The sequence below is a fragment of the Palaemon carinicauda genome, chromosome 1 (assembly GCF_036898095.1).
Source record: "Palaemon carinicauda isolate YSFRI2023 chromosome 1, ASM3689809v2, whole genome shotgun sequence".
Taxonomy (NCBI): Eukaryota; Metazoa; Arthropoda; class Malacostraca; order Decapoda; family Palaemonidae; genus Palaemon; species Palaemon carinicauda.
This window is the reverse complement of record NC_090725.1, coordinates 133,568,520-133,587,292: the sequence shown is the minus strand read 5'-3', so window position 1 is coordinate 133,587,292 and position 18,773 is coordinate 133,568,520. Positions and strand designations below refer to the sequence as shown.

Genomic DNA, 18,773 nt, shown 5'->3' with positions numbered 1-18,773 from the left:
CGTTGGCAGGGCGGGCAGCAGACTCCTCCGATACCACAATGTCGACGAGTGCCAGATGATCCAACTCCGACGTCAATGATTGCTGCATACTAGCACCCCAGCGAAGTAGTTGCAGCTGAGCCTCCTTGGAGGGAGGACCCGGTAACCCCAACGACAGCCAAACCTGTAAAAGGGGAGAAAGTGAAATAGAGCCCCCAGGGGGATAGGCAGGGCTGCTTCGCTAGGGGAAACAACACTGTCTCTCGAGGACCAAGGTTGTCCAGGAGTTAAGCGGCCTGCACTTGTACTCGACAGTCCCCTGGAGGAGGCCGATCAAGCAGGAGCTTCGGAGGAAGGTCGGGAAGCAGAAGAAGCCTTGGGTTTCCTCTGCTTCGAAGTAACCTTCGAAGGAGAAGAGTCCCGCTTGGACTTCTTACGCAGATACCGAAACCTTTCCCACTGGGAGGCAGACTACTCCCGACACTCAATACACATATTTAACAGGTAGGGCAAAGGGTGTGAGGATCCATATCCTTGGTGGACATGAAGGTACCACAGGTGTGGCCTTCAGGATCAGGCCAGGTGAGCATGGTCACCGGCAGAAGTCAACGACCACACAAACACTGGAAAGAAAAAGCATAAAAAGCATTTAAATGGCAGTTCAAAAATTGCGAGGATGAAGAGCGCCAACGACCATTCACCATATGAGCCAAAAGCAAGGTGAGCTCAGTCACAGGTGTGCGAGTGAAGGGGATAGCTAGCTACGCCCCCTAACCCGCCCCCCCCCCCCACTAGCTAGCGGGACAGGTAGTTACCCCTCACTAAATTTTAATAACTCGTCTTTTCAGCTTCGCTGAAAGTAAAACCCTAATAAATAGTGTAGGTTTGTATTCCAGTTATGGAACAAATATCTATTAGTAATAAAAATTTTGTAGAACAGAACAATTCTAGAAGAATATGTTATTTTCATTAGTAAAATAAATTTTTGAATATACTTACCCGATGATCATATAGCTGTCAGCTCTGCTGCCCGACAGAAAAACCTACGGGCGGAATACGCCAGCGATCGCTATACAGGTGGGGGTGTACATCAACAGCGCCATCTGTCAAGTAGGTACTCAAGTACTCGATGTCAACACAGAACCAATTTTCTCCTCGGTCCACTGGGTCTCTATTGGGGAGGACGGGTGGGTCCTTTAATTTATGATCATCGGGTATGTATATTCAAAAATTTATTTTACTAATGAAAATAACATTTTTCAATATTAAACTTACCCGATGATCATATAGCTGATTCACACCCAGGGGGGTGGGTAGAGACCAGCATTACATGTTGACATTATTATGAGCTAAGTATTCCGTATTTCATTTTAGCAGTTATTCAAAATAACAAACATAAAATAAATAAGTACCTGGTAAGGAAGTCGACTTGAACAATTACTCTGCCTTTTTAAGTACGTCTTCCTTACTGAGCCTCGCGATCCTCATAGGATGCTGAGCGACTCCTAGGAGCTGAAGTATGAAGGGTTGCAACCCATACTAAAGGTCCTCATCAAAACCTCTAATCTAGGCGCTTCTCAAGAAATGACTTTGACCACCCGCCAAATCAAGTAGGATGCGAAAGGCTTCTTAGCCTTCCGGACAACCCAAAAACAATAATAAAACATTTCAAGAGAAAGATTAAAAAAGGTTATGGAATTAGGGAATTGTAGTGGTCGAGCCCTCACCACTACTGCACTCGTTGCTACGAATGGTCCCAGAGTGTAGCAGTTCTCGTAAAGAGACTGGACATTCTTAAGATAAAAGACGCGAACACTGATTTGCTTTTCCAATAGGTTGCGTCGAATATACTTGCAGAGATCTATTTTGTTTAAAGGCCACGGAAGTTGCGACAGCTCTAACTTCGTGTGTCCTTACCTACAGCCAAGCTTGGTCTTCCTCATTCAGATGGGAATGAGCTTCTCGTATTAACAGTCTGATAAAATAGGATAAAGCATTCTCTGACATAGGCAAAGATGGATTCTAAACTGAACACCATAAAGCTTCAGACGGGCCTCGTAAAGGTTTTTAAATAGAACTTAAGAGCTCTTACAGGACATAAAACTCTTTCTAGTTCATTTCCAACCATACGATAAGTTTGGAATATCGAACGATATTGGTCAAGGCCGAGAAGGCAGCTCGTGTTTGGCTAGAAAACCAAGTTGTAGAACATGTAGCCGTTTCGGATGAGAATCCGATGTTCTTGCTGAAGGCATGAATCTCACTGACTCTTTTAGCTGTGGTTAAGCATATCAGGAAAAGAGTCTTAAAGGTGAGATCTTTCAGGGAGGCTGATTGAAGCGGTTCGAACCTGTCTGACATAAGGAATCTTAGTACCACGTCTAAATTCCAACCAGGTGTAACCAAACGACGCTCCTTCGTGGTCTCAAAAGACTTAAGGAGGTCCTGTAGATCTTTATTGTTGGAAAGATCTAAGCCTCTGTGACGGAAGACTGATGCCAACATGCTTCTGTAACCCTTGATAGTGGGAGCTGAAAGAGATCGTTCTTTCCTCAGATATAAGAGAAAGTCAGCTATTTGAGTTACAGAGGTACTGGTCGAGGATACGGATACTGACTTGCACCAGTTTCGGAAGATTTCCCACTTCGATAGGTAGATTCTAAGGGTGGATATTCTCCTTGCTCTAGCAAACGCTCTGGTTGCCTCCTTCGAAAAGCCTCTAGCTCTCGAGAGTCTTTCGATAGTCTGAAGGCAGTCAGACGAAGAGCGTGGAGGCCTTGGTGTACCTTCTTTACGCGTGGCTGACGTAGAAGGTCCACCCTTAGGGGAAGTGTTCTGGGAACGTCTACTAGCCATCGAAGTACCTCGGTGAGTCATTCTCTCGCGGGCCAGAGGGAAGCAACTAGCGTCAACCTTGTCCCTTCGAGAGAGGCGAACTTCTGCAGTACCTTGTTGACAATCTTGAACGGAGGGAATGCATATAGATCTAGATGTGACCAATCTAGTAGAAAGGCATCTATATGAACTGCTGCTGGGTCCGGGATTGGTGAGCAAAATATTGGGAGCCTCTTGGTCATCGAGGTTGCGAAGAGATCTATGGTTGGCTGGCCCCAGGTGGCCCAAAGTCTCTAGCCTACATCCTTGTGGAGGGTCCATTCTGTTGGAATTATTTGCCCCTTCCGACTGAGACAATCTGCCATGACATTCAAGTTGCCTTGGATGAACCTCGTTACTAGTGATATGTCTAGACCTTTTGACCAGGTGAGGAGGACCCTTGCAATCTCGTACAATGTCAGAGAGTAGGTCCCTCCTTGCTTGGAGATGTACTCCAAAGCCGTGGTGTTGTCCGAGTTCACCTCCACCACTTGCCTTGAAGGAGAGACCTGAAGCTTTTCCAGGTCAGACTAACTGCCAGTAGCTCCTTGCAGTTGAAATGCATTGTCCTTTGACTCGAGTTCCATAATCCCGAGCATTCCCGACCGTCTAATGTCGCACCCCAGCCTACGTCCGATGCGTCCGAGAAGAGAACGTGGTTGGGAGTCTGAACAGTCAGGGGAAGACCCTCTCTAAGGTTGATATAGTCCTTTCACCAAGTCAGACAAGACTTTATCTTTCCGGAAACCGGGATCGAGACCGCTTCTAGCGTCTTGTCCTTTTTCCAGTGAAAAGCTAGATGGTATAGAAGAGGACGGAGGTGTAGTCTTCCTAGTGACACAAATTGATCCACGGATGACAGTGTCCCTACCAGACTCATACACAGCCTGACTGGGCAGCGTTCCTTCTTCAGCATCTTCTGGATGGATAGCAGGGCTGGGGGCTGATCGTCTTGTTCAGCAACGTCCTCATCAGAGGGTTCCTCATCCGAAACTGATGAGGAAACGGCAACGGAGTGGGCAACGTCTGACTCGCTGAATCCGGTCGCACTGGTGGATGCGTGACGGAGCCGGACGTAAAATCATGGAACTGCTTCACAGTCTGTGAACTGTCAACAACCATGGGTGCGCGAGGAAGTACAGCGTCAACCCGAAACTGTCTAGACTGTCTGGGTTGTGCAGTCAACACCCTACCGGGTTGCTGAGGTTGACGCACTGCGTCACAACAAGTCACCTCTGCTGGTTGTTGAACGTCCTGAATGTCAACAACCACCTCCGAGCGTCGCTTAACATCAACGTGCGACTGGCAACCCACACTGGGTCGCATCGGTGGAGGAACCACCTTAACTGGCAGACACGAGTAGGTTACCTCAGCGTCAACAGGGCGCACAACCGACCGGTTGGAAGGTTGTTGGCCAGAAGGAGGAACCACCTCAACTGGCAGACGCGAGTAGGTTACCTCAGCGTCAACAGGGCGCACAACCAACCGGTTGGAAGGTTGTTGGCCAGAAGGTTCTTCTCCGCATTTAAGTCCTCTATCAAGGACGCAAGCTTGGACTGCATGTCTTGCAGCAAAGCCCTTTAGGGTCTACGGGAGCAGGTGTGGCAACAGACGGGGTTAGCGACTGAGGCGGAACCATTTACCATCCCTGAAAGCCTTGTTATGTGTGACATAATAGTACAGCAAAATTTCAAAGGCTCACAAAAGTTGAGAAGTTGACCTGTAAACAACTTGGAGCGTCTCCTGGCTAGGCGCCAGGGCGAGTCTACCAGAATTGAGAAGTCTATCTGGGCAGAGGCATGAACTCCCAAGCCGAGAACTTCTCTCGTGTATTATCAGACTCTCGCTCTATAAGCCAGTTTAAAAGAAGGGAAATCAAAGGCTGAATCCCTAAAACTCCTCCTGGTGCAAAAACCAGTCGCCTAGCCAACGTAACGCTCTCTAGGAGAGCGAGAGAGCACTAGCTTAACAACAACGGCTTCGAAGTAGCTAGGCCTAGTGTAAGTTCTGACGTGAGGCGAACGAGGAGCAGCAGTTACAAGATCCGGACGAAGATCCTTAAAAAATCATCATGATTTAATTAAAGTCCATAGGAGGCTAAGCAGCTTAAAGCTCCTCTCCAAATGACAGAGTCCTCAAAGGAATATCAGTAGGAGGGAGAACAGCACTTTCTCATCTACAGGAACCTAGTCCGAGAAAAGCTAGGTTATCTCAGTGAGGGTCTCACTGGTGCATTAGCAGCAGACCAGAAGGCAACGTTATGTAACTGCTTGACAGTCTGTGAACTGTCAAAAACTGAACTGTCAACCACAACAAGTGCGTGAGGACATACAGCACTGGTGCATTAGCAGCAGACCAGAAGGCAACGTTATGTAACTGCTTGACAGTCTGTGAACTGTCAAAAAACTGAACTGTCAACCACAACAGGTGCGTGAGGACATACAGCACTGGTGCATAAGTAGCAGACCAGAAGGCAACGTTATGTAACTGCTTGACAGTCTGTGAGCTGGCAACAACCAAAGCTGTGTGGGGAAGCCTCAACTCCCGACTGACTAGTCTGCTGCGGGCGAGTGGCGGTAACCACAGTGGGTTGCGGAGGCTGACGCACCGTGTCAAAACACGGCAGCTTAACTCCACCCTCCTGTTGTTGTGGTAGCACACGCACGTCAACGGAGGGTTCCGTGCGTCTGTGAACGTCAGCATGCGTCTGGCAGGGTCGACTGCGCATGGGTGGAGGAGCTCTCACAGCTGGAGTGTGGGAGCAGGCAGCCACAGCGTCTGCTGGGCGCACAACCGTGGTAGGTTGTAGGCTAACGGGTGCAGCGTCAACCTTCTCCGCACGATACTCCTGCAAAAAAGATGCTAACTGTGTCTGCATAGACTGTAGCAAAGACCACTTAGGGTCTACAGCAGCAGGTGCGGCAACAGACGGTGTTACTGCCTGTTGCGGTACCGCTTTACCTCTCTTAGGAGGTGTGCAGTCATCGGAAGACTGCAGCGAGTCCGAACTGACCCAGTGGCTACACCTGGGCCGTTGGACTTGCGCGGAAGGGACCGACTTGCACTTAATAAGCTGCGAGACCTTGGTCCAAGGTTTCTTACGAGAAACCTCTTCCGCAGACGAGAAGTAAATGGGCTCTCTCGTCTTTGTGTGGGTGGGGCGATCTTGGGTAGATACGCCCGAAACCACGGAGGGAAAAACGTCTGTTCGTTGATCAAGGCCTGACGAACCCATAAGTCGTTCGACATTACTTCTCCCCTGGGCTTGGGAGCTTGCAAGAGGTCCCGGACTAGGTGAACGACAGGCACGAACAGACGAACCCTCGGACGCAACACTGAAACACTTTGCGCATATCACTTTATCACTTTGATTTTCTGTTTTGCACTTATTTCACTGAAATCGAAACTTTTACTGATTTCTACCTGAAACACGCAATCCTACCCTTCATTAAAAGGTAGTAATTGCGAAAACAGTCGTATAATGCAACAGAAAACATATATATAAAGATAAAGAATTCAGTGGCTGGGAAAGAGACTAAACACTAGTTCAAATAAACTACGTTTACAATCTCTCACCGCACATAGCCTGGGAACAAGAATAAAACCCTAGAAACGTTTTACCTTCTTCCCCTACAGCGACTAGGGAGGAGAGTAAAACGAGAACAACGTTACCCGCTTGAACGAAACGTTTTTTCTCCTCTCTCTCCCTCCGTCTCTATCTCTCTCTTTCTCTCTAGATTTCGCACCTGAGAGAAGAGCCCAATTATATATCGTCAAAACATGTTACTGTATTTGCTAAAGGAAAAAAACTGAAAGGTTTTCCAAATAAAAAGTTCCTTTAATTTAGAATTTAAACCATTTAAGCTAAGAAAGAATGATCGAAACGCCAGAATCGGTTTACTCTTACTGCAAAGTGAAACCGTGATACACTCTCTCTCTATCGTAACGATAGAGCGCATGTTGAACGTCCTGAACGTCAACAACTGCGTAGACTAAAAAAAAACTAAACGTTAGTTCATCTTTGAAAACAGTACGAGACTATCAAAGAAATTCTTTCATAAAACATTAAATTTAAAAAGTTTTAAATTCTTTAAAGGTTAAATACGATATAACGGGCTCAACGTTGATTAACTTCGGTTCCAAGTTAGGACCGCCTACTATCAGAAAAGGTCGCATATAAACAAAACATAAAAATTTATTTTTATATGTTTATAATAAAAGGAAAGTTAATCGAAGAGGCCTAATAAAGGCGGAGAGATATAAAATATATAGATCTATAACGTGTTAAGCAAAATTACTAAAAACCTAAACACACTTCCGACTAAGGGAAGGGTCGGCCATTTAAAAGTGAAAGAGAGTCCATACTCTCTTTGTCACCATAATTAAATCTATCAAAAACGAGTTCAAGTTTTGAAATGAAGATAAAACCCCTGCATAGCGAAAGCTCAAAACTGGAATAGTGTACTTCACCAAATAGTTGTGAAAACAAATCCAGTTAGTAACAGCGTATTTAGTAGGTCTTGCCAGTGGCACGACAGAGAGAAAATTGGTTCTGTGTTGACATCGAGTACTTGAGTACCTACTTGACAGATGGCGCTGTTGATGTACACCCCCACCTGTATAGCGATCGCTGGCGTATTCCGCCCGTAGGTTTTTCTGTCGGGCAGCAGAGCTGACAGCTATATGATCATCGGGTAAGTTTAATATTGAAAAATTGAAAATATCTTATTAAAATGATATTTTAATTATAAAATAAATTTTTGAATATACTTACCCGGTGAATATATAATAGCTGCAACTCTGTTGCTCGACAGACACATACATAAAAAAACTCGCGAGCGATCGCTATGCAGGTTGCGGGTGTGCCCACCAGCGCCAACTGTCGGCCAGATACCACTCTCGGATGTAAACAAAACCTTCAATTTCTTCTCATCCCACTGCGTCTCTATTGGGGAGGAAGGGAGGGTCATTTAATTTATATATTCACCGGGTAAGTATATTCAAAAATTTATTTTATAATTAAAATATAATTTTTAAATATTTAACTTAGCCGGTGAATATATAATAGCTGATTCACACCCAAGGAGGTGGGTAGAGACCAGAGTTAATAATGTTTACAGCGTATAAGCTAAGAGTTTTTTTTCATTTTGGCAGTTATCAATATAACAAAACCAAAATAAATAGGTACCTGGTGAGGAAGTTGACTTAGACGATTACTCTGCCTTGTAAGTCTGTCTTCCTCACGGAGCCCAGCGATCCTCTTAGGATGCTGACAGACTCCCAGGAGCTGAAGTATCAAGGGCTGCAACCCATACAACAGGACCTCATCAAATCCCTAATCTGGGCGCTCTCAAGAAATGACTTTGACCACCCGCCAAATCAATCAGGATGCGAAATGCTTCTTAGCCTTCCGAACAACCCATAAAACAATATTAAAAACATTTCAAGAGACAGATTAAAAGGATATTGGAATTAGGGAAGTGTAGTGGTAGAACCCTCACCCACTACTGCACTCGCTGCAACGAATGGACCCAGTGTGTAGCAGTCCTCGTAAAGAGTCTGGACATCTTTTAAGTAAAATGACGCGAACACTGACTTGTTTCTCCAAAAAGTCGCGTCCATAATACTTTGCAGAGATTTATTTTGCTTGAAGGCCACGGAGGTTGCTATATCTCTAACTTCGTGCGTCTTAACCTTAAGCAAACATCGGTCTTTCTCATTCAAGTGAGAATGAGCTTCTCGTATTAAAAAAATCTGATAAAATATGACAAAGAATTCTTTGACATAGGCAATGAAGGTTTCTTAACTGAGCACCATAATGCCTCAGATTTACCTCGTAATGACTTAGTACGAGCTAAATCGAACTTAAGAGCTCTAACAGGACATAATACTCTTTCCAGTTCGTTGCCTACGATCTCTGATAAGCAAGGAATATCAAATGATTTAGGCCAAGGACGAGAAGGCAGTTCATTCTTGGCCAGGAAACCAAGTTGAAGTGAACAAGTGGCTTTTTTTCTGTAGAAAAGCCGATGTTCTTACTGAAGGCATGAATTTCACTGACCCTTTTAGCCGAAGCCAAGCACACTAGGAAAAGTGTCTTGAGGGTGAGATCCTTCAGGGAGGCTGAATGTAATGGCTCAAACCTGTCTGACATGAGAAACCTTAGGACCACGTCTAAGTTCCATCCAGGAGTTGCCAAACGACGTTCCTTAGAGGTCTCGAAAGACTTAAGGAGATCTTGGAGATCTTTATTGTTGTAAAGATCTAAGCCTCTATGTCGAAAGACCGAAGCCAACATGCTCCTGTAGCCCTTAATCGTGGGAGCTGAAAGGGAGCGAACCTTTCTCAGATGTAAAAGAAAATCTGCGATTTGGGCTACAGAGGTACTGGACGAGGACACAGATGCTGACTTGCACCAGTTTCGAAAGACTTCCCACTTCGACTGGTATACTCTAATGGTAGAAGCTCTCCTAGCTCTTGCAATCGCACTGACTGCCTCCTTCGAAAAAACCTCTAGCTCTTGAGAGTCTTTCGATAGTGTGAAGGAAGTCAAACGAAGAGCGGGGAGGCTTTGATGGACATTCTTTACGTGGGGCTGACGTAACAGATCTACCCTTAGAGGAAGACTTCTTGGAAAGTCTACCAGCCATTGAAGTACCTCGGTGAACCACTCTCTCGCGGGGCAGAGGGTAGCAACCAACGTCAACCTTGTCCCTCCGTGAGAGGCGAACTTCTGCAGTACCTTGTTGACTATCTTGAATGGTGGGAATGCATATAAGTCCATAAAAGACCAATCCAGTAGAAACGCGTCTATGTAGATTGCTTCTGTATCTAGGACTGGAGAGCAAAAGATTGGTAACCTTTTGGTCAACGAGGAGGCAAAGAGGTCTATGGTTGGTTGACCCCAAGAAGCCCAAAGACTCTTGCCCACGTCCTTGTGGAGGGTCCATTCCGTGGGTATCACCTGACCCCTCCGACTGAGACAGTCTGCCAAGACGTTCAAGTCCCCCTGGATGAATCTCGTCAACAGGGAGATGCCTCGAATTCTAGACCATAAGAGAAGGTCCCTTGCGATCTCGAGCAGCGTGAAGGAGTGTGTGCCTCCTTGCTTGGAGATGTACGCCAAAGTTGTGGTGTTGTCTGAGTTGACCTCTACCACTTAGTTTCGAAGACGCTTCCTAATATCATCAAGGCCAAGTGGACTGCTAATAGCTCCTTGCCATTGATGTGCATGCTCTTCTGACTTGAGGTCCACAGACCCGCGCATTCCCGACCGTCCAGGGTCGCACCCAACCCAAACCCGACGCGTCTGAGGACAACACGTGGTTTGGGTTCTTGACTGCTAGAGATAGTCCCTCTCTCAGACTGATATTGCTGTCCCACCATTTCAGGCATGCCTTTATTGGTTCGGAGACTGGGAATGATACCGTCTCTAATGTCTTGTCTTAGTTCCAGTGAGAGGCTAGATGGAACCGGAGAGGCAAAAGGGGTAGTCTCCCTAGTGAGACAAACTGCTCCAGGGATGAGAGAGTCCCTACGAGACTGTTCCAACTCCTGACTGAAAAAACGTTTTCTTTTCAGCATAGGTTGGACTTCGAGCAGGGCTTGACTGCGAATCTCCATCCCCAAAAATAGAATAATCTGGGATGAGATCAGTTGGGACTATTAGGTTGACCACAAGTCCCAACTCCCTGGCCAGACTCAACGTCCAATGTAGATCCTGCAGACAGCGAAGGCTGGACAATGCTCTGAGAAGCCAGTCGTCCAAGTACAGGGAGGCTCGGATCCCCGATAGCTCGAAACTGGTACCCCACATTCCTGTAAACAAACCTCAGAAACGGTTGGGAATCCGGGTGTATAGGAATGTGGAAGTATGCCTCCTGAAGGTCGAGAGAGACCATCCAGTCGCCTTCCATAAATGCTGTCAAGACAGCCTGGTAGACTTCATCGTGAAGTTTGTCTTGACAATGAACACATTGAGCGCACTTGCCTCTTACGTACTCCTGCAGTGAACATGGCTGCCAAATCATGGAGTCATCCCTGAGGGACTTGTTCCTGCAGAGAACGTGGCTGTCAGATCATTGGAGCCATCCCTGAAAGCCTTGTTTATGCATGACATAACTGTACAGCAAAACTTCAAAGGCTCGAAAACAGCTGTGAAGTTGACCTGTAAAATCTTGGAGCGTCTCCTGGCCAGGCGCCAGGGAGAGTCTATGAGGTTTGAGAAGTCTATCTGGGCAGAGGCAGGAACTCCCAAGCCGAGAACTTCTCTTGTGTCATATCAGACTCTCGCTCTATAAGCCAGTTTAAAAGAAGGGAAAGCAAAGGCTGTATCCCCCAAACTCCTCCTGGTGATAAACCAGTCGCCTAGCAAACGTAAAGCTCTCTAGGAGAGCGAGAGAGCACTAGCTTATAAAACAACGGCTTCGAAGTAGCTAGGCCTAGTGTAAGCTCTGACGTTTAGGCGAACGAGGAGCAGCAGTTACAAAAAAATCCGGACAAAGATCCTTAAAAATCAGCATGATTTATTTAAAGTCCATAGAGGGCTAAGCAGCTTTAGGCTCCTCTCCGTCTGACAGAGTCCTCAAGGGAATATCAGTAGGAGGGGGAACAGCAACTTCCTCATCTGAAGGAACCTTGTCCGATAATAGCTGAGTCTCAAGCAAGGGAGAGACCTACCGTGGTGGCAATGCTTTACAAGCAGAGTCCACACGCACTGGTGCATTAGTAGCGGACCAGGACGCAACGTCATGTAACTGCTTGACAGTCTGTGAACTGTCAACAACAACAGGTGCGAGAGACCAGGACGCAACGTCATGTAACTGCTTGACAGTCTGTGAACTGTCAACAACAACAGGTGCGTGAGGACGCACTGCGTCCACTCGAGACTGCTTTGACCGCCTAGACTGAGCAGTCAAAACAACTCTAGAATGCGGAGGTTGACGCTCAGCGTCAAAGCAAGTCAACTCCGATTGTTAGCGAACGTCTTGAACGTCAACAGGAGCATCAGCAAGTGGCCTAACGTCCAAATGTGGCTGAAAATCCACACGAGACCGCATCGAGTGTGGTTCTAAACAACCTGACTGACGTGACTTAGCTACGCCAACGTCAACAGGACGCACAAAGGAACGTTAGGGTGGCTGAAGGCCAGGATCTCGATGAGATAAACGGCTAGGCTCAACGGACTTATCGGCAGAATAGTCTTCCATAAGGGAGGCAAGCTTATTCTGCATGTCTTGCCGTACAACCCATTTAGGATCAACGGAAATGGTTGCGGTAAGAGACGAGGGTAACGTCTGTGACCGCAAAACCTTGCCAACAAAAAGACTCTCGGAGTCTGTGTTACGCTTTTGTTAGGCGGCGAGCAGTCTTCCGATGACTGCATAGGGTCAGAGCTGTCCTAATGGCTACAACCAGGATGCTGGACCTGTCCTGAAAGGACTGACTTTCGCTTAAGGGCCTCGAAACCTTGTTTCAGGTTTCTTATGCGAAAAGCCTTCGGATGACGAGGAGAAAATCGTCTCTCTCGCCTTATGGTAGGGGTGATCTTGGTAAGATACACCCGATACCATAGAGGGAACGTCTGTTCGCTGATCAAGGCCTCTCGAACCCATAAGTCGTACGACATTACTTCTCCCCTGGGCTTGGGAGCTTGCAAGAGGTCCCGGACTAGGTGAACGACAGGCACGAACAGACGAACCCTCGGTCGCAACACTGATAACACTTTGCGCAATATCACTTTATCACTTCGATTTTCTGTTTTGCACTTATTTCACTGAAATCGAAACTTTTACTGATTTCTACCTGAAGCACGCAATTCTACCCTCATCAAAAGGTAGTAATTGCGAAATCAGTCGTATAATGCAAGCACATTAATACCAGCAAAAAACAGTAAACATATTTTAAGATAAAAAAATTCAGTGGCTGAGGAAGAGACTAAACACTAGTTCATTCAAAACTACGTTTTCAATCTCTCACCGTACATTGCCTGGGGACGAGAATAAAAAACTAAAAACGTTTTATCCTTTCTCCCCGTACAGAGACTAGGGACGAGAGTAACTCGAGAACAACGTTACCCGCTTGAACGGAACGTTTTCTCTCCTCTCTCTCCCTCCGTCTCTATCTCTCTCTCTCTCTCTCTTGATTACGCACCTAAGAGAAGAGCCCACTTACGTTTCGTCAAAAAAAAATGTTATTTGACCAAAGGAAAAAACTGAAAGGTTTTTCAATTAAAAAGTTCCTTTAAAATAGAATTTAAAACATTTAAGCTTTGAAAGAAGAATGAACAAAACGTCAGAATCGATTTACTCTTTCTGCAAAGTGAAACCGTGATACTCTCTCTCTCTATCGTAACGATAGAGCGCAAACTGCGTAGCATAAATAAACTAAACGTTAGTTCATCTTTGAAACAGTACGAAGACTATTCAAAGAAAATCTTTCATAAAATATCTATTAAAAAATATTCATTTAAAAAGTTTTAAATCATTAGCTCTCTATTTACGATTGAAAGGGCTTAACGTTGTTTAACTTCGGTTTCCAAGTAAGGACCGCCTACTCTCAGGAAAGGTCGCATATAAACAAATCATTAAAATTTATTTTTATGTTTATTATAAATGGAAAGTTAATCGAAGAGGCCCAATAAAGGCGGTGAGATATAAAATATATAGAGGAAAATCTATAATTAATTTATAACGTGATAAGATAATTGCTAAAAGCCTAAACACACTTCCGTCTAAGGGAAGGGTCGGCCATTTAAAAGTCAAAGAAAGTCCATACTCTCTTTGTCATCAAAAATTAAATCTATCCAAAAACGAGTTCAAGATTTAAGATGAAGATAAAACACCTGCACTGCGAAAGCTCAAACCAAAATGAAGTACTTCACCAAATATGTTGAGAAAACTCCAGGTTCTACAGCGAGTATTGATACGTCTTGTCGACACGTCGACAGAGAAGAAATTGAAGGTTTTGTTTACATCCGAGAGTGGTATCTGGCCGACAGTTGGCGCTGGTGGGCACACCCGCAACCTGCATAGCGATCGCTCGCGAGTTTTTTTATGTATGTGTCTGTCGAGCAACAGAGTTGCAGCTATTATATATTCACCGGCTAAGTTAAATATTTAAAAAATATACGAACAACAAGGTCTGATATCGTAGGATAAAAAAATAGCTTTGAGACATTACCTTAAGCCTTGGTGCTTTAAGTGCTTCTTCAGCATATATAGCAGCTAGCTTTCGGAACAGTGGCTGACCCTGCAAGGCGCTACTTCCATTCTGGACAAGAATTTCATGGCTTTGTTCAATAAGATACTGAAAAAAATAATTTTCCAAATGAAAATCAGTTTTAATCCTTACCCATAATTCATTATGCTCTAAACTTTGAAAATGCAGTTTTGATTAAAAAAATAAAATATGACAAATTCATAGATAATTTGTATTTTTCCTAACTATACAAACCTTAGCTATTTATTAAGGGTATTACTCTCGGTGGAGCTGAAATGACGAGCCATTAAAATTTACCGAGGGTTAACTACCCACACCGCTAATTAGTAGAAGGTAAGGGGGATAGCTTGCTACCATTCCCACTCACACACCTGTGATTTAGCTCACTTCGCTTGGAGGTAGGACTTCAAGGGGGATAGGGCTGGCGGGCAAGTTTGTATAAATAACTAAGGTTTGTATAGTTAGGAAAAATACAAAATATCTACGAATTTGTCATTTGTTTCGTAACTGGAATACAAACCACGCTATTTATTAGGGGTGACTCACCCATTAGGGAGGGTGGACGTCCCTGCCAATCTGGCTTTTGGCTTTACCAGGGGGCCCCTTATCTGAGTATGTTAGTACTAAAAAAGAAGGAGTCCCTGCGCCTCGCTAAAACCTTGCCACGCAAGGTCCACGGCCTATGCAAGCTGTGTGTTGAGATATGCAGAAGTGTGACTGTCTGGGTAAAGTTATTCTGAGTCTCTTGTCGGAAAAACTGTTGTAACCAAGACTTTCCCAATACCACCTCGACAGGGTATGGGGACGCAACAGTATTAGCTTAATACTAGGTACACAAGGAAGCATGGTTTACCTGCAGTGGTTTGAGGTCAGCTTATGCAGAGAACTCAGGATTCTGCTTTCCCAACGAGAGGGGAGGATGAAAAAAAGAATAAGAGCCAGTCAAATATTTTCCTTCATGCAGACTGAAACCGGGTAACAGTGCCTTCAACCTTCTGCTACTTGTTCAATAAGGCGCTTGAGGTATAAAACCAGCAGTTGTGCAGTCACCACTGGACTGATAGAGATCGTATCGAGTTCCTGTGGGTCACGTCTTGCAGGAGAAAGGTTTTGAAAGTCACCTGGAGCATCCACATCCTTTCTTGTAAAACCTGCGTCACAGTGTAATCTGCTTAGAAGGGCCAGGGGCATAGCTATGCCCTTGACATCGTGAGTCATCATGTTGGGTGGGGCTCTGGATTCAGGGCATAATTGGTGACTGTGAATCCAGCAGGGATGATGTTTTGGTGATCCTCCTTTAGTCTCTCTAAGTGCTGATGACAAGAGAAGGAACCCAGGTGGGCTGTTGCCGTTCTCTTAAGGGTGAGGCAGTTGGAGTCTAAAAGTGATCGAGCCAGGCTTAAACCGCCTATTTTCGAGAGCTTCCAATTTCCTCACTCCTTATTAGCTGGTGTGGTTCCGCTTCTCCAGTCCTTTGGTTAGGGTAAATGAGAGTTGCAACCGAGAGTCGGGGAGGGGGATCTAGTACGAACCTAAAGTCCCCCTTGCTAAATCACCAGCTCCGTCTCAAAGGTCACCTGAGACGGGGAAAGGCAAGAGCAATAGAGCATTGCTAGCGGCCCATCCACGTGTTCCTAAGTATGGGTCTTAGGGGACAATCCGTGGATCCAACTCACCCAGCTGATCCCTAGGGGGAGGCTGTGGGCCGCTCAACCCCTGGAGCTGGGGTAAACCGGCGCATAGGTCAACCCTCCGCCAACAGGGGCACTAAAAAACAGAGTGCCTCTGTTTCCGGGTCTAGCCCAAGCCTAGCTAGTGGGCCGAACAACGAAGCCCAAGGCATGGCCAGCGGTGCTGAGAGGGACTCCATGTGTCCATTTTGCAGTAGAAGATTCAAGTCATACGCCGGCAGAAGGCTTCATGAGCGGAAAGCTCATGCAAGCAAGTTCCACGAGGGAAACGTCAGAAGAATCGACGACCAAAGAAACAAACCCTGGTCCCTCGAGGAAGTAATGATGATGGCCGCATTTGAAGCTGAGAATGCGGGCCAGCCGTTTATAAATCAATTGATAAAGGAGCGCGTCTTCAAAAAGGAGTACAAAGAAGTTTCCGAAGTCGACAAACCTGAACCTGTTAAGAGTCAACCTGGCAGCCCATGTGGGGGGGAAACCGGGTTGGACCAACCTCTGACGAGGAAGATGCAATGATAAAATTCGAGCTTGCAAACAAAGACGACCCCCACATTAACAAGAGCATAAAGGCCGCAGTCTTACCCTGGAAGACCTTGGAGAGCAAAAGGTCTAGGAGGCCGATTGCGAGATACAAGGAAAAGGCCGCATCCAGTGCACACAAGAATGAGATGAACAGTGCACTGCCTCTACCTGCGAGTCAACGTGTTAGAACAACGCGTGGCGGAATGGAGGACACATAAACTATGACGGATGCAGCCATTAGAAGACTACGACGAAGGGAACCATCACCTGCTAGCACCGAGGAACCGCAGGAGTTAACGAAAGGAAACGACATATCTACGAGAAGGAGGACAACGCCCCAAAGACGACTACCCGACGATGACGTACCATGCCAGCAGAGAATGACGACCGACACCATATGCCGAGGACGGAATGAATGAGTACTATGACTCCGTGGCGAGAACCTTGGATCTCATAATCACAGACCATGAAGGGTCTCCCCCGTCTAGTCCAGACGAGAGTGGGAGATCAACTCCATCATCCAGCATGAGTGAAGAGGAGACATCTGGAGAAGCCTTAATGCACGGAGAGATTGACGTGTGCAAGGAAATGTTATTCGGAAGAAGACCTCTAAGACCATTTAGGACGAGTTGTAGTGGTTTGCGGACTGTGGCCAGAGGTAGCACCCGAACTGCCTAGTGTCCGAATGCCGACCACAACCCGACGTTCACTACACAAAAAATATACAACAGTGGAATACCCAAAAACCTGAGTAACAGTTCAACAGACCGGAGTACTGGGCACCACCCCTTGATTTATACTGGGCAAGGGGACCCAGCTAGAACCTGACTTACCCGTTTGCTTCTCCTCCCTTTTGCTTGCTGATCATAAGTACAAGTATAAGAACATTAGGTGAAAGGAAATATTGTTTAATTAATTACGGGACACAGTGTGGGAGGAAAGAATTATGATAAGTTACGGTACTTAAGAGATCTTAAAAAACAGTGGCTGGGGAAGGGGGGCACATTGGTGTAGGAACAGGAATGATATGCAGTGTTCATAAAAATGATATTTTAATTATAAAATAAATTTTTGAATATACTTACTCGGTGAATATATAATAGCTGACGACTCCGGCGGCTCGACAGAAAAACACAAAAACTCGCGAGCGATCGCTATGAAGGTTGCGGGTGTGCCCACCAGCGCCAACTATCGGCCAGATACCGCATATACATGTAAACAGCTCCAATTCTTCTCATCCCGCTGGTTCTCTATCGGGGAGGAAGGGGGGGGCCTTTAATTTATATATTCACCGGGTAAGTATATTCAAAAATTTATTTTATAATCAAAATATCATTTTTAAATATTTAACTTAGCCGGTGAATATATAATAGCTGATTCACACCCATGGTGGTGGGTAGAGACCAGAATTAATAAAGTTTACAGCGTATATGCTTAGAGTTTTTGACAGTTATATCATAACAAAACCCAAATATATATAGGTACCTGGTAAGGAAGTTGACTTAGACGATTACTCTGCCTTGTTAGTCTGTCTTCCTCACGAAGCCCAGCGATCCTCTTAGGATGCTGAAAGACTCCCAGGAGCTGAAGTATCAAGGGCTGCAACCCATACAACAGGACCTCATCAAACCCCTAATCTGGGCGCTCTCAAGAAATGACATTTGACCACCCGCCAAATCAACCAGGATGCGAAAGGCTTCTTAGCCTTCCGTACAACCCAAAAACAAGATTAAAAACATTTCAAGAGACAGATTAAAAGGATATTGGAATTAAGGGAATGTAGTGGTAGAACCCTCACCCACTACTGCACTCGCTGCAACGAATGGACCCAGTGTGTAGCAGTCCTCGTAAAGAGTCTGGACATCTTTTAAGTAAAATGACGCGAATACCGATTTGCTTCTCCAAAAGGTCGCGTCCATAATACTTTGCAGAGATCTATTTTGCTTAAAGGCCATGGAAGTTGCTATAGCTCTTATTTCGTGCGTCTTAACCTTAAGCAAGCATCGGTCTTTTTCATTCAAGTGAGAATGAGCCTCTCGTATTAAAAATCTGATAAAATATGACAAAGCATTCTTTGACATAGGCAATGATGGTTTCTTAACTGAGCACCATAATGCCTCAGATCCACCTCGTAAGGACTTAGTACGAGCTAAGTAGAACTTAGGAGCTCTAACTGGACACAGCACTCTTTCAAGTTCGTTGCCTACGATCTCTGACAGGCAAGGTATATCAAAGGACTTAGGCCAAGGACGAGAAGGCAGTTCATTTTTGGCCAGGAAACCAAGTTGAAGTGAACAAGTGGCTTTTTCTGTAGAAAAGCCGATGTTCTTACTGAAGGCATGAATTTCACTGACCCTTTTAGCCGAAGCCAAGCACACTAGGAAAAGTGTCTTGAGGGTGAGATCCTTCAGGGAGGCTGAATGTAATGGCTCAAACCTGTCTGACATGAGGAACCTTAGGACCACGTCTAAGTTCCATCCAGGAGTT

The 18,773-nt window shown here is 45.6% G+C and overlaps 1 protein-coding gene across 5 annotated transcripts in view; it reads right to left on the bottom strand.

Annotated features, from left to right (window-relative positions):
• The window catches only part of LOC137651745 (transcription factor SPT20 homolog), a 589,276-nt gene that overhangs the window by 534,489 nt on the left and 36,014 nt on the right, over window positions 1-18,773 (bottom strand). For all 5 annotated transcript variants that reach the window (XM_068384967.1, XM_068384977.1, XM_068384972.1 and 2 more), the window contains exon 2: window positions 14,035-14,160. In XM_068384967.1, coding sequence (XP_068241068.1) covers window positions 14,035-14,160 — 126 coding nt within the window. The remainder of the gene's footprint in view (window positions 1-14,034; window positions 14,161-18,773) is intronic.